This window comes from Palaemon carinicauda, chromosome 9, assembly GCF_036898095.1.
Source record: "Palaemon carinicauda isolate YSFRI2023 chromosome 9, ASM3689809v2, whole genome shotgun sequence".
Lineage (NCBI taxonomy): Eukaryota > Metazoa > Arthropoda > Malacostraca > Decapoda > Palaemonidae > Palaemon > Palaemon carinicauda.
In genome coordinates this window covers 122,857,692-122,870,060 of record NC_090733.1, presented here as the reverse complement: position 1 = coordinate 122,870,060, position 12,369 = coordinate 122,857,692, and the positions used below count along the sequence as shown (strand labels likewise).

The 12,369-nt window shown below is 41.6% G+C and overlaps 1 protein-coding gene and 1 pseudogene across 1 annotated transcript; one reads left to right on the top strand and one right to left on the bottom strand.

Annotated features, from left to right (window-relative positions):
- The first annotated feature begins 637 nt into the window (after positions 1-637).
- On the top strand, positions 638-1,840 carry LOC137646614 (uncharacterized). Its single transcript, XM_068379721.1, has 2 exons — positions 638-714; positions 922-1,840. Exons 1-2 carry the CDS (start codon positions 638-640, stop codon positions 1,838-1,840), a joined length of 996 nt encoding a protein of 331 aa, XP_068235822.1.
- A 9,115-nt stretch (positions 1,841-10,955) lies between these two features.
- The window catches only part of LOC137646613 (uncharacterized), a 1,692-nt pseudogene continuing 278 nt past the window's right edge, over positions 10,956-12,369 (bottom strand).

Below are 12,369 nucleotides of genomic sequence, written 5' to 3'. Positions count from 1 at the left end.
TAATTAATTCCCCAAAACAAAACTGAAGGATTGTCACGAATTCCACACAAAATGTGTGATCCATTTATCACTGAACAAGAGTTGTGCGATTCAAATAAGAGGGATTCCAAAATGAAAAAGGCAAAGTCCCCTTCTCATATTCTAACATGAATTTTATGATTTCGATTTTTTCTTTCTTCTTTTGAGGGAGCTTGTAATAGGAAGGGGGTGGGGTGTGGACAGTCGCCATGCACCTGCTTTAAAAATAGCTTTAAAAATACCACTCCTTCATTAAACTGATCAGCTCTTTTCTTTCGGTTTGCGTTCTTTCTGAAAAAGTATTTTTTTTCCTTCCTCAAATTATTCTCTCTCTCTCTCTCTCTCTCTCTCTCTCTCTCTCTCTCTCTCTCTCTCTCTCTCTCTCTCTCTCTCTCTCTCTCTCTCTCGTTTCTATTCATGTTATTTACTTGTATAGCCTTTACTTGTATAGTTATTTACTTGTATAGCCTTTGTGGAAGTTTTGGCAAAAGGTTGGAAATTGGCAGTCGTCACTACAAGGAATAAATCAACAAAAAGCAAAGCACCAAGGACCATGAAACAGTCACCACCACCATAACCAACAACAACAACATCGCTATCGTATTACAGTGACATGAAAATGTGGGGAGAACCTGGTGGTGGTGGTGGTGGTGAAAAGGTGGGATGTGGTGGTGATGTTGGCGTTGTGGGAGTAATGTATGTAGTGGTAGTGGTGAAGAGGGGTTAGGGAACTGGTAGTGGTGGTGGTGGTGGTGAAAAGGCGGTGGGGAACTGGTGGTGGTGGTGGTGAAGAGGCAGTGGGAACTGGTGGTGGTGGTGAAGAGGGCCGGGGACGTGGTGTTGGTGAAGAGGGGTCGAGAGGTGGGGGATAATGTAGTGGTAATCGTGAGGGTTGGTGAAAAGGGGAGGGGAGGTGGGTGTTGTTGAAGAAGGGTGGGGAGAATGTGGTGGTGGTGGTGGTGTTGAAGAAAGGTGGAGAAATGGTGGTGGTGGTGTTGAAGAAAGGTGGAGAAATGGTGGTGGTGGTGTTGAAGAAAGGTGGAGAAATGGTGGTGGTGGTGTTGAAGAAAGGTGGAGAAATGGTGGTGGTGGTGTTGAAGAAAGGTGGAGAAATGGTGGTGGTGTTGTAGAAAGGTGTAAAAATGGTGGTGGTGTTGTAGAAACGTGTAAAAATGGTGGTGGTGTTGAAGAAAGGGGTGAAAATGGTGGTGGTGTTGAAGAAAGGTGTGAAAATGGTGGTGGTGTTGAAGAAAGGTGTGAAAATGGTGGTGGTGTTGAAGAAAGGTGTGAAAATGGTGGTGGTGATGAAGAAAGGTGTGAAAATGGTGGTGGTGTTGAAGAAAGGTGTGAAAATGGTGGTGGTGTTGAAGAAAGGGGTGAAAATGGTGGTGGTGTTGAAGAAAGGGGTGAAAATGGTGGTGGTGTTGAAAGGTGTAAAAATGGTGGTGGTGTTGAAGAAAGGGGTGAAAATGGTGGTGGTGTTGAAGAAAGGTGTAAAAATGGTGGTGGTGTTGAAGAAAGGGGTGAAAATGGTGGTGGTGTTGAAAGGTGTAAAAATGGTGGTGGTGTTGAAGAAAGGGGTGAAAATGGTGGTGGTGTTGAAGAAAGGTGTAAAAATGGTGGTGGTGTTGAAGAAAGGGGTGAAAATGGTGGTGGTGTTGAAGAAAGGGGTGAAAATGGTGGTGGTGTTGAAGAAAGGGGTGAAAATGGTGGTGGTGTTGAAGAAAGGGGTGAAAATGGTGGTGGTGTTGAAGAAAGGGGTGAAAATGGTGGTGGTGTTGAAGAAAGGTGTGAAAATGGTGGTGGTGTAGAAGAAGGGTAGGGAAATGGTGGTGGTGTTGAAGAAAGGTGTGAAAATGTTGGTGGTGTTGAAGAAAGGTGTGAAAATGGTGGTGGTGTTGAAGAAAGGGGTGAAAATGGTGGTGGTGTTGAAGAAAGGTGTGAAAAAAGTGGTGGTTTGAAGAAGGGTGTAAACATGGTGGTGGTGTTGAAGAAGGGTGTAAAAATGGTGGTGGTGTTAAAGAAAGGGGTGAAAATGGTGGTGGTGTTGAAGAAAGGTGTGAAAATGGGTGGTGGTGTAGAAGAAGGGTAGGGAAATGGTGGTGGTGTTAAAGAAAGGTGTGAAAATGTTGGTGGTGTTGAAGAAAGGTGTGAAAATGGTGGTGGTGTTGAAGAAAGGGGTGAAAATGGTGGTGGTGTTGAAGAAAGGTGTAAAAATGGTGGTGGTGTTGAAGAAAGGGGTGAAAATGGTGGTGGTGTTGAAGAAAGGTGTGAAAAAGTGGTGGTGTTGAAGAAGGGTGTAAAAATGGTGGTGGTGTTGAAGAAGGGTGTAAAAATGGTGGTGGTGTTAAAGAAAGGGGTGAAAATGGTGGTGGTGTTGAAGAAAGGTGTGAAAATGGTGGTGGTGTAGAAGAAGGGTAGGGAAATGGTGGTGGTGTTGAAGAGGGTTGGGGAAATGGTGGTGATGCAGAAGGATGGAAAGATGATTGGTGAAAACTGGTGGGGGGTGTGATGGTGCAGAGGGATGGGGAGGTAGCGGTGGTGTTAAATAGGGTAGGGATGTGGTGAGAGTAAATGCTCGTTAGTCAATATTGTGCATATCATGATCAGAAATGATTCACGGAGACACATTAGTAGTAACACTGTCATAACCAGCTGCAACAGCAGTATTATTGCTATTGTTTACTTACTAAAAGGGGATAGATTAACCAGCCCAATGAGGCAAGCTCGACTCTTACAGAGCTGTCTGATTGAATTTGGGAGGTAAAAATACTTATATTAAAGCAATAATCAAATATAAAGTAAATATATAGACAATATAGGATAAAAATATTTTTCTTATATAAAAGTTAATAACGAAATATAAAACAAATATATGGGAAATGTAGGAAAATATTTTTTATCATAAACGTCTGTGGTAAATAGAAATTTAAATCTTATTTCAAAACTAAAATCTTAGAGGCTGAGAAATTCTCATTTTGATCAAATGTTAAAAAACTTTTCCTCTCTCTCTCTCTCTCTCTCTCTCTCTCTCTCTCTCTCTCTCTCTCTCTGTTAAAAACTTTACAATTGCTAAAGATATGTTACGGTTAAAAAGTGTCACATTCACTGCATCTGGGAACTGTTTCATGAGGTGTGCACATTAATAATCCAGGAGTCAATTTAGTGTGACCTATACCTAACCTTTCTAAAAATTACTTCATTCCTCCTTCCTATTTGATTTACGGATTCCCATAATGAAACAATTTTGGCTTTATCAACTTTAATTTAGTAGTCTCAGATTCATTACTCCACTGAGTTTGAAATTTTGCTGCTATTAAAAGATTTATGGTAGGTACATAATCATTCATGGGTAGTTTAATATCATTTGAAAACTTTATTGACGATTAAGCAGCAGCATTCACCTCCTCATTTCCAAAACCCCCAACATGAGCAGGAATCCAAAATTTTTTCAATATTTACCAACACCACCCCTCCCCCGCGCGAATAAAACCTATCAAAGAGATCTTTAATTTTCAATAACAATTGGTTCTTGTGTGTGTAACCCTTTAAAGCTTCTATGACACTTCTAGAATCAGTATAAATGAGAAACTTGCGGTTTTCCCTATTTTCAATTGTTTAAATAATGTTAATTGCTAATATAATTGCAAATAGTTTGGAGGTAAATACGGACGCTTCACAAGGTAATGAGAGCTGACTGAGAAATAGTCTGGGAACACTGAACCAGCCAGCACTAATTGAAGATTTAGTCACCAGTATAAATACTCTAATGAGGTCCTTTCCTTTTAACATGTTTCAAGGCATGTTGTTTATGGTGACTAGGAGTATAACTATATTTTTTGACGAACAATAGACGGCATATTTTAGTTTCCTTTAAGATTCAAGGTGGAGGAAAGAGATATGATTGAATAATGTTCATTCTGATGTTTGTAGATTGTAAGAGCCTATTTGCTCTTATTTGGAATGGTGGTTTACCATATCCATATACCAAAGGCACTTCCCCCAATTTTGGGGGGTAGCCGACATCAACAAAGAAACAAAACAAAAAGGGGACTACTCTCTACGTTCCTCCAGCCTAACCAGGGACTCAGCCGAGTTCAGCTGGTACTGCTAGGGTGCCACAGCCCAACCTCCCACATTATCCACCACAGATGAAGCTTCATAATGCTGAATCCCCTACTGCTGCTACCTCCGCGGTCATCTAAGGCACCGGAGGAAGCAGCAGGGCCTACCGGAACTGCGTCACAATCGCTCGCCATTCATTCCTATTTCTAGTGGTTTACGATTGTTAATAAATATGTCACTGAGGATGAATAGCTTCTTAATTGGAGAAATGGTGGATAGGATCTTGAATGCACTCCGCATGTTTATAAAATCTCTATGTAGGGACAAGGGTGATTCCCCACCTTCACATAGTACTGAGATACTTCTGGAAGATGATCGGGTTTCGGACTACTGAAAAAAACGTATTATAATGGACATTTAAGTTCATTTATACAAAACATATCTGAAAAGTTCGAAGAAACCTACCATTACTATATACAATGCAGCAAGAAAGGGCTGATATGGGAGGGCACCTGGTTAAACGAACTCCCCCACTTCTGTCATATCTCCGTAAGTGACCAGTTTGCATTTTTTTCAGCAGCACTCCACTTTTACCCCCTGTCTTTTTTTATTTATTTCTCAGTTTCTATAAAAAATATGTGTATTTCTAAAATCATATTCTAAATTATTCTAACTTTTGCTCCACACCACCATCGACGTAAAATTCACGGCTGTTTTCTGTATAAAGGTTTCTCCAAATTTTAAACGTGTCATATGAGTAAAGGTCCTCCCACACTCGCATGCTGAATGTTGCCAATATGAGCACATTTGCAATCGCTTGTTCCTCTGCTTGAAGCTTGCCATATTGCCACCTTCATAACCAAGCTAGCAAGTTATCTACAACATGAACAGGTTCTTATTGCAAGAAAAGACAGAATAAGAAAGGAATTGTTTGGAAAATATGCCCATTTATATAGAAGCAGAGAGATAAAAAGTAAAACGAGACAAAGTAAAGGGGTGGGGTTAAAAAGCGGACTGGCTATCTGTTGAGAGGGAATCTGTTTCTAACCAGGCACCCTGCTCTTCCAACCTTTCTCACTGAGCGTTGAGTATAGTGACAAGTTCGTGAATTTCTGGCTTCTTTTTCACGCCAACCCTTCCTTCAAATATTAATGGAGATGGGAACAATTAAGATAAAGAAAATGTTCTTGGTATTCGATTACTTTTAAATTACACATGACAATAATTTACGAAGGTGTCAGGTGACAAAAAAAAAAAAAAAGAAAAAAAAAAGGCAAAGGAAAAAGCCCATAATCACTAATCTGACTCAAAGGAAAAACGCTGAACAGAAAAAATAACCAAATCATTCCCTCAAAGTCTAATTAAACTTGTCGCAAAAAGCGAAAGTATATCAAACATCGGCCACCTCGGATAAATATGTCCTTTTTGTTGCTAATCTCTTCATACAATGCAATCCCCAAATGCTGAATAATAATTACATAATCATTACTGTTTCACAAAGGAAAAAAGTGATTGCTAATTTGGGAGAGAAAATTTTAATTACTTATTTCCTGTGGAGTACAAAAGAAGGATAAAGCTTTATAATTGTCGTTGATTCTCTTCCAAAACTTTCGCTCTTCTCTTTGCTTTCATTTTGGCAAATCCTCTCATACACAAAATAAAGAGAAAAAAAACTGCAATTATGACACTCGATATATATATATATATATATATATATATATATATATATATATATATATATATATATATATATATATATATATATATATGCAAGAACGGGTACACACACACACACACACACACACACACATACATATATATATAGATATATATATATATATATATATATATATATATATATATATATATATATATATATATATATCTTTGTTTATAAACTTTACCCATTTTATATGGGGTCATTGTTTCATACAAACCTTCTCCATTCTCTTCTACCCTGGGCATCCTGTTCTCTTAATGTTTTTTCCCCACGTGCCATTTGCTACCCTATCTTTCCACCTAAACTTTGGCCTTTCCCTCTTTTTTTCGCCCATCCATCTCCATGTCCATGACCCTTCACACACATGATCTTTCCACATGACATGCCTAACCCCCCGTAGTCTTCTTTACTGAATTGTTTTCAACTCTTCTCTTACTCTGACTGTTCTCATAATATACTCATTTCTGATCCGGACATATCTCGTGATTTCACACATCCAACGTAGAATCCTCATTTCTGCCATTTCTTACATCCTTCTTGAGTCTTCTTTAGTGGCTAGATTTCAGCTCCATACACCAAAACTGGTCTGACTGCACTTTAATAAAACCGACCTTTAACTTTTGCACTAACTCACTTATTACACACAATTCCCGATGACCTTCTCCAGTTCATTTAAGAGCACTGTATCCTTTGTTTAATTTCTGATTCCATGCTTCCATTATCCATCACACAGGACCCAAGGTACTTGACTGTTTTAACCCATCTGATGTTATCCAAGCCCATTTCACCAGCACCCTGTTTTCATTCCCTTCCCATCCACAGAGATTCTGTCTTAGCCCTACTTATCTTTAAACCCCGATCTTCAAGAGCTTGTTTCTAGTTTCCTTTCCACCCCTTCTCTAGTCTGGTCTACTAAAACATCGTCATCGGCAAACATCATACTCCAGAGAATTTCCTCTCCGATTCCTGCTGTAATAACATCCATCACAAGATTAAAAATGTAAGGACAGAGTAGAACCTTGATGTAAACCAACTCTCACACTATACTTCCCTGTTGTTCCCATTGTGCTCTTTACTTGGATGGTAACCTCTGAATACATTCCCTGGACTACTTTTACATACAATTCTGCAACATCCTTCTTTCTCATACATCTCCACAGTTCTTGCTTTATTACCCGATCATACACCTGCAAATCAATAAAATCCAGATGTAGTCCCTTCTGTCTTTCTGCATATTTTTTCCACTGTTTACCCCCAGGGCAAAAATTGCATCTACTGTACCCTTTCCTGTGTGTATGTATATATATATATATATATATATATATATATATATATATATATATATATATATATATATATATATATATATATATATATATATATATACATACACTGTACATATGGTACATATCTATCAAATTTCATAGGGATCATATGTACTTTTCTACATATATTACCGGTATATGTTGTTATTGGTGCTGATACCCAATATACTGTCAAATGACATGCAACTGGGACAAAAACTGTGTTTATATGTCCACTTCGTGAGATGAAATGAGCATGCAATCTCACTTTTCTTAGATTCACATAAACGTTACTGTTTCAGTTCATACATGTTGTGTTAATTGCTGGTGAAGGATATGAGCTTTCATTATCATTACTCTTGAGAACATATTTAGCACTAATAATAACTTTGCTGTCGTTTGACATCCAATCTATTGGGTAGATGCATTGGAATGCTAGAATCTAAGTTTTCACAAGTCATGCTACTAATGTACTTAACGTCAGCCAAAGCATTGTTAACACTGAGTGGAACTGGCATCAAAGTTTTGGTACGGCAGTACACCGTCACGGTAATGGTCGTCAAAGGTCGACTACATAACGAATAGATCACTTAGTCACTGATCAGGCATGTTGTCATCCTTTTTGGACAGCTACCTCCTTGCAAAATAACCTCCTTAATGCCTTGTGTGAATGTATCTACCCAAACGATACGGAATCATCTCCATAATGTTGGCCTTTCTTCCAAGAGGCCATGTGATCGGATCTCACTGTCAGTACATCACAAGTCGGAACATTTGAATTGGTTACATGATCATCTCACTTGATTACACAACGATTGAGCTACAGTATTGTTCACTATTGAGTCCCGATATTGTCTGAAGTTCAATACAGGAGGTAACGGGTGTAGCAAAGAGAACAAGAATGCAACTATTATGAGGTAGGATTAATTATGGTCAGAGGAGAGATCAGCAGAAACGGAAGAATGGATCTACATGTCATTGGGAGAGGCTCCATGACAGGCATTGGTTATAGGGATGATACCCTTGATGTGTGTGCACACGACACCATATGCTCAAACTGATGGTCCTGACTTCATTTTGATAGAAAATAACCTCTGTTACCACCGTGCTAGGGTGGTGAATCACTTCCTATAAGGGGAGACAACCGTATGGACGTAATGGCCGATGCATTCCCTGGACCTAAACCCAATTAAGCCTGAGTGGAACATGCTGCAGGTTGCCAATTCTAGTCATGTAGCACAGTCACGTCTTGAAAAGCTTGGAAATGCCCCCGAGGAAGAATATAACAACATTCCCATTGCAAGCATCCGGATTCTCATTTACAGCATGACCCTATATTGTCACGCTGTCAATCAAGAAACGGGAGGACACACCTGCAATTAACAATAACTTTGGACCTGAAGAAACCAAAAGACAACTGCCTGTTTACAGTTTATCTTTGTTACTCTTCTTTAAGGTGAAATGCAATTTCCTCTTGCAATGGAACTGACAGCAATTAATATAAAGATCATATAATTTATTAATATAAACGGGCTCCCATAAGATACTCTCAAAAAAATCCTTGTAACTCAATTTCTAGTTAAGACGTTTGGTTCGCCAATGCAATGAAATACTTTCTGACGCAAAGAGCAACTAATGTTGTTGAGTAGTGCCCTAGGGTGCCCTGAAACTTGCACGAATTTTGGCCACGAATTTGTCGTGGCAAGTCGTGCCATTTTGGGGCACGAACTGGGAGGCTCCCGCACTGTTCACGGCTAGTTAACGATGAGTTCACGAATAGTTCACAAATGCGTGCCCGTTCGTGTCCACATTGACACGAACTAGCATGACAAGTTCATGCATAGTTTGCGCACTTCCCGCATTGGCACGACGAGTTTCCGCAATTTGGATGGTGTCGTGCTGACTTGGGCACGCCATATAAAAACAGGGCCTCTCCAACCCTTGATCATTCTTGGATTGGCTTTGGAAGAGACAACCATGCTTACTGTCAGAGACACCATTGCAAAGAGGAGAAGATTCCTATACCTGGCAGCTGCTCTAACCATTGCGAGCAGCAGAAAAGGCTGGCAGAGGCGGAATAGCAACAAAATGCAACCCCACCTCGAAGAAAGACACAAAGGAAAGTGTGGGTCAGGGAATGGTTAACCAGAAGGCATGAGTTTGGACAGTATGACAGTCTACTGACTGAACTCCACAAGGAAGATCAAAGGGGCCACAAAAATTACCTCAGAATCACAGCTGACCTGTTCCAAGAGATGGTTGAGAAGATAACCCCTCTCCTCCAGAAGCAGTCCACCTTCATGAGGGAACCGCTTCAAGTTGTACTCAAGCTGGCTGCCACCCTCCGCTTTTTAGCCACTAGAATTTCCTATCAAAGTCTGCAGTACAGCTTCAGGGTTGAAGCAAGTACCATCTGCAAGTTCATACCCGAGGTGTGTAAAGCCATCATTGCGGTTTACAAGGACGAAGAGCTGCGCTGCCCCAAAACTGAAGACGAGTGGAAGGAAGTTGCTGCCAGGTTCAGCTCCAGAAGGAATTGCCACAACTGTCGGGGGGCTGTGGACGGAAAGCACATCGCCATAAAGAAGCCACCCAATGCTGGCTCTTACTACTACAATTACAAGGGCATCCACAGCATTGCACTGATGGTAGTTCCTCTATGTAGATGTTGGTGCAGAGGGTGGTGCGTTGGATGGAGGAACATGGAGGAACTGTTCAATGCATGATGCTGTAGAAGAGAACAGAGCTGGAGTGCCTCAACCAGAACCACTCCCTAATGATGACCACCCAGTGCCCTATCACTTCGTAGGGGATGACGTCTTTGCTCTCAGAACCTGGATGATGAAACCATTCTTCCATCAGTCACAAGTCCTACAAGAATGCATATATAGCTACAGGTTGTCTCGTGCCCGACGTGTCGTGGAGAATGCCTTTGGAATTCTATATCATAGGTTCCGTTGCTTCTTCGCGACGATGCATCAGCACCCCAAGACCATCAACCTGATCACCATGTGTGCCTGTGTCCTGCACTACCTCATCCTCATCAGTTACCCACATGCAATTTCAGAAGTGGACCGCGAAGATCCGGACACATGATCTGATCCCTGGTGGATGGAGGACTGAGCGACACCTGCAAGGGCTGCTGCCTCTAACCGGCCATCATACCCAGAAGGATGCAAAGGATCAGCGAGACTACCTTTCACATTACTACATGTCCCCTGCTGGTGCTGTCCCTTGGCAAGAAAGAATGGTATTAGCTCCATGAGCTGCATCCACAGTTGTTCCATTTTTGAAATAAAAGAAACGTTTATTTTTCGTGTGTTTTTTTTTTTTTTTGTTGCCCTTTATTTTTTGCAATAAGAAGGCATTTCATTTACATGAAAACAGCAAACACCAAATATGTACAAGTGTCGCAGTCCAATTATTTACAAATATTTACAAGTGTCTCATCTCAGTCAGTGTCCTTGCTGGTAGTAGCTCCATGAGCTGGATCCACAGTTGTTCCATTTTTGAAATAAAAGAAACTTTTATTTTTCGTGGTTTTTTTTTGTTCCCTTTATTTTTTTGGCTTCTTTTTCTTTCCTTTTTTTTGTTTTTTTTTTGTTTCCATTTTCTTTCACTTTATTTTAAGGTTAAAGAGAAAAATAAGTGTTTTGAAATAAGAAAGCATTTTATTTACATGAAAACAGCAAACATCAAATATGTACAAGTATCACAGTCCAATTATTTACAAATGTTTACAAGTGTTTTGAAATAAGAAAGCATTTTATTTACATGAAAAAAGCAAACATCAAATATGTACAAGTATCACAGTCCAATTATTTACAAATATTTACAAGTGTCTCATCTCAGTCAGTGTCCATACTGGTTGTGGTACCGCTGCATGGGGATATCCGATGGACTGGTGGGGTGTTGAGTTCCTTGGAGGTGTAGAGGGATGAGGGTGACATGCCCTCTTCTAGGTTGTTCTCGACGGAGCCCGGGGTCAGGACCGGGAAGCTAAGTGGTGTCACAGGTGTCTAAAATGTGGCTGACAGCAACGACACTGAAGGTGTTGGTGAAGAAGCCTGGAAGAGGGTGGCTCACGATACTGAAGTTGTTGGTGAAGGAGCCTGGACAAGGGTGGCTGACAGTGCAGGTGGCATTCCAGGTTGCAACTCCGTGGTACGGGGCCAGAAGGACTGGCCTGAAGACTGTGGTGACTGGGGCGGCATCCAGGTTAGAGGTGATGGCTTACTGGCTGGACGATGCTGCTGAGGCTGCTGCTCTGGCGGTACCTGCAAGGTTGTTGGTTGAGGTGGATGCCAGAACTGCTGCTGCTGAGGGGGCTGCCAAGGTTGATGTTGCTGTGGGCCTGGCCAGGTCATGAGTGGTTGTTGATGTGGCTGCTGGAAGAGCTGACGCCGCTACCTGTAGCGGTGTACAAGGTTGAGGCAGTCTATCTGGAATTCATGCCAGTAGTCTTCCGGGATGGCATGCATGTGGCCTTTCAGTAGGCACAAAAAATCGTGTACGATCTTGTGCTGGCCGGTGTACGAGTGGCTGGGCGCCAAGGAATTTGCTTTGGACATGATCTCAACCATACAAACATTGTAACAATTTAGTACAGCATTTCAATGCAACATATTGCACATTCCATGTCAGAAGCAATGGATGAAACTGGAATACCATCTACATGTAGACATTAGGATTCTCACATCTTGCACTACATTACTGAGGTCCTTGTGGGTCACCCAGGTATCGCCGGTTGTGGTGTCTGTCTGTGTTGTTGGTGGGCTGGACCGCTTCCACTTGCCCTTGCCCTTCCCGGTGCTAGTAGATGCTTGGCTGTGGGAACCTGTGGGCCTCATTTCATCATCGTCTCCCTCGCTGACCATCACTGCAGCTGACTCTGGGACAACAAACTGCTCACTGGGGACTCTCTCTCCCTGGACGATGTGTTGTATCAGGAAACGCCAGGTCTTCATGATCTGATCGTCACGGGCACTCCTTTGGGGCTGGCCACCTCCACTCTTTTCCTCCTTCTTCATAATCTTCCCCACCCTGGTTCTCAAGTTCTCGTAATGCTTCTTGCATTGGGCAACAGTGGCAGGAGGCTCCAGCTGCTCTCCAATTCGGTCCCACCGGCTGTTCTTGGCTGCCACATTGAGCCACTCCTTGTGCTTCTTGTTCTCCTTCACAAGGTCGGCCAACCTAAACTCCGCCTCTTCTGTCCAGCGGTAGTCAGGGATTTCTTTCTTGGATACCCGGACCCGCTTCATT

What these genes read in the sequence shown, in the direction of transcription:
- LOC137646614 (XM_068379721.1), top strand. Translation starts at nt 638, where the DNA reads ATGTGGGGAGAACCTGGTGGTGGTGGTGGTGGTGAAAAGGTGGGATGT. An exon ending in GTTGGCGTTGTGGGAGTAAT is followed by an intron (nt 715 to 921) that starts GTATGTAGTGGT and finishes GTTGGTGAAAAG; the next exon opens with GGGAGGGGAGGTGGGTGTTG.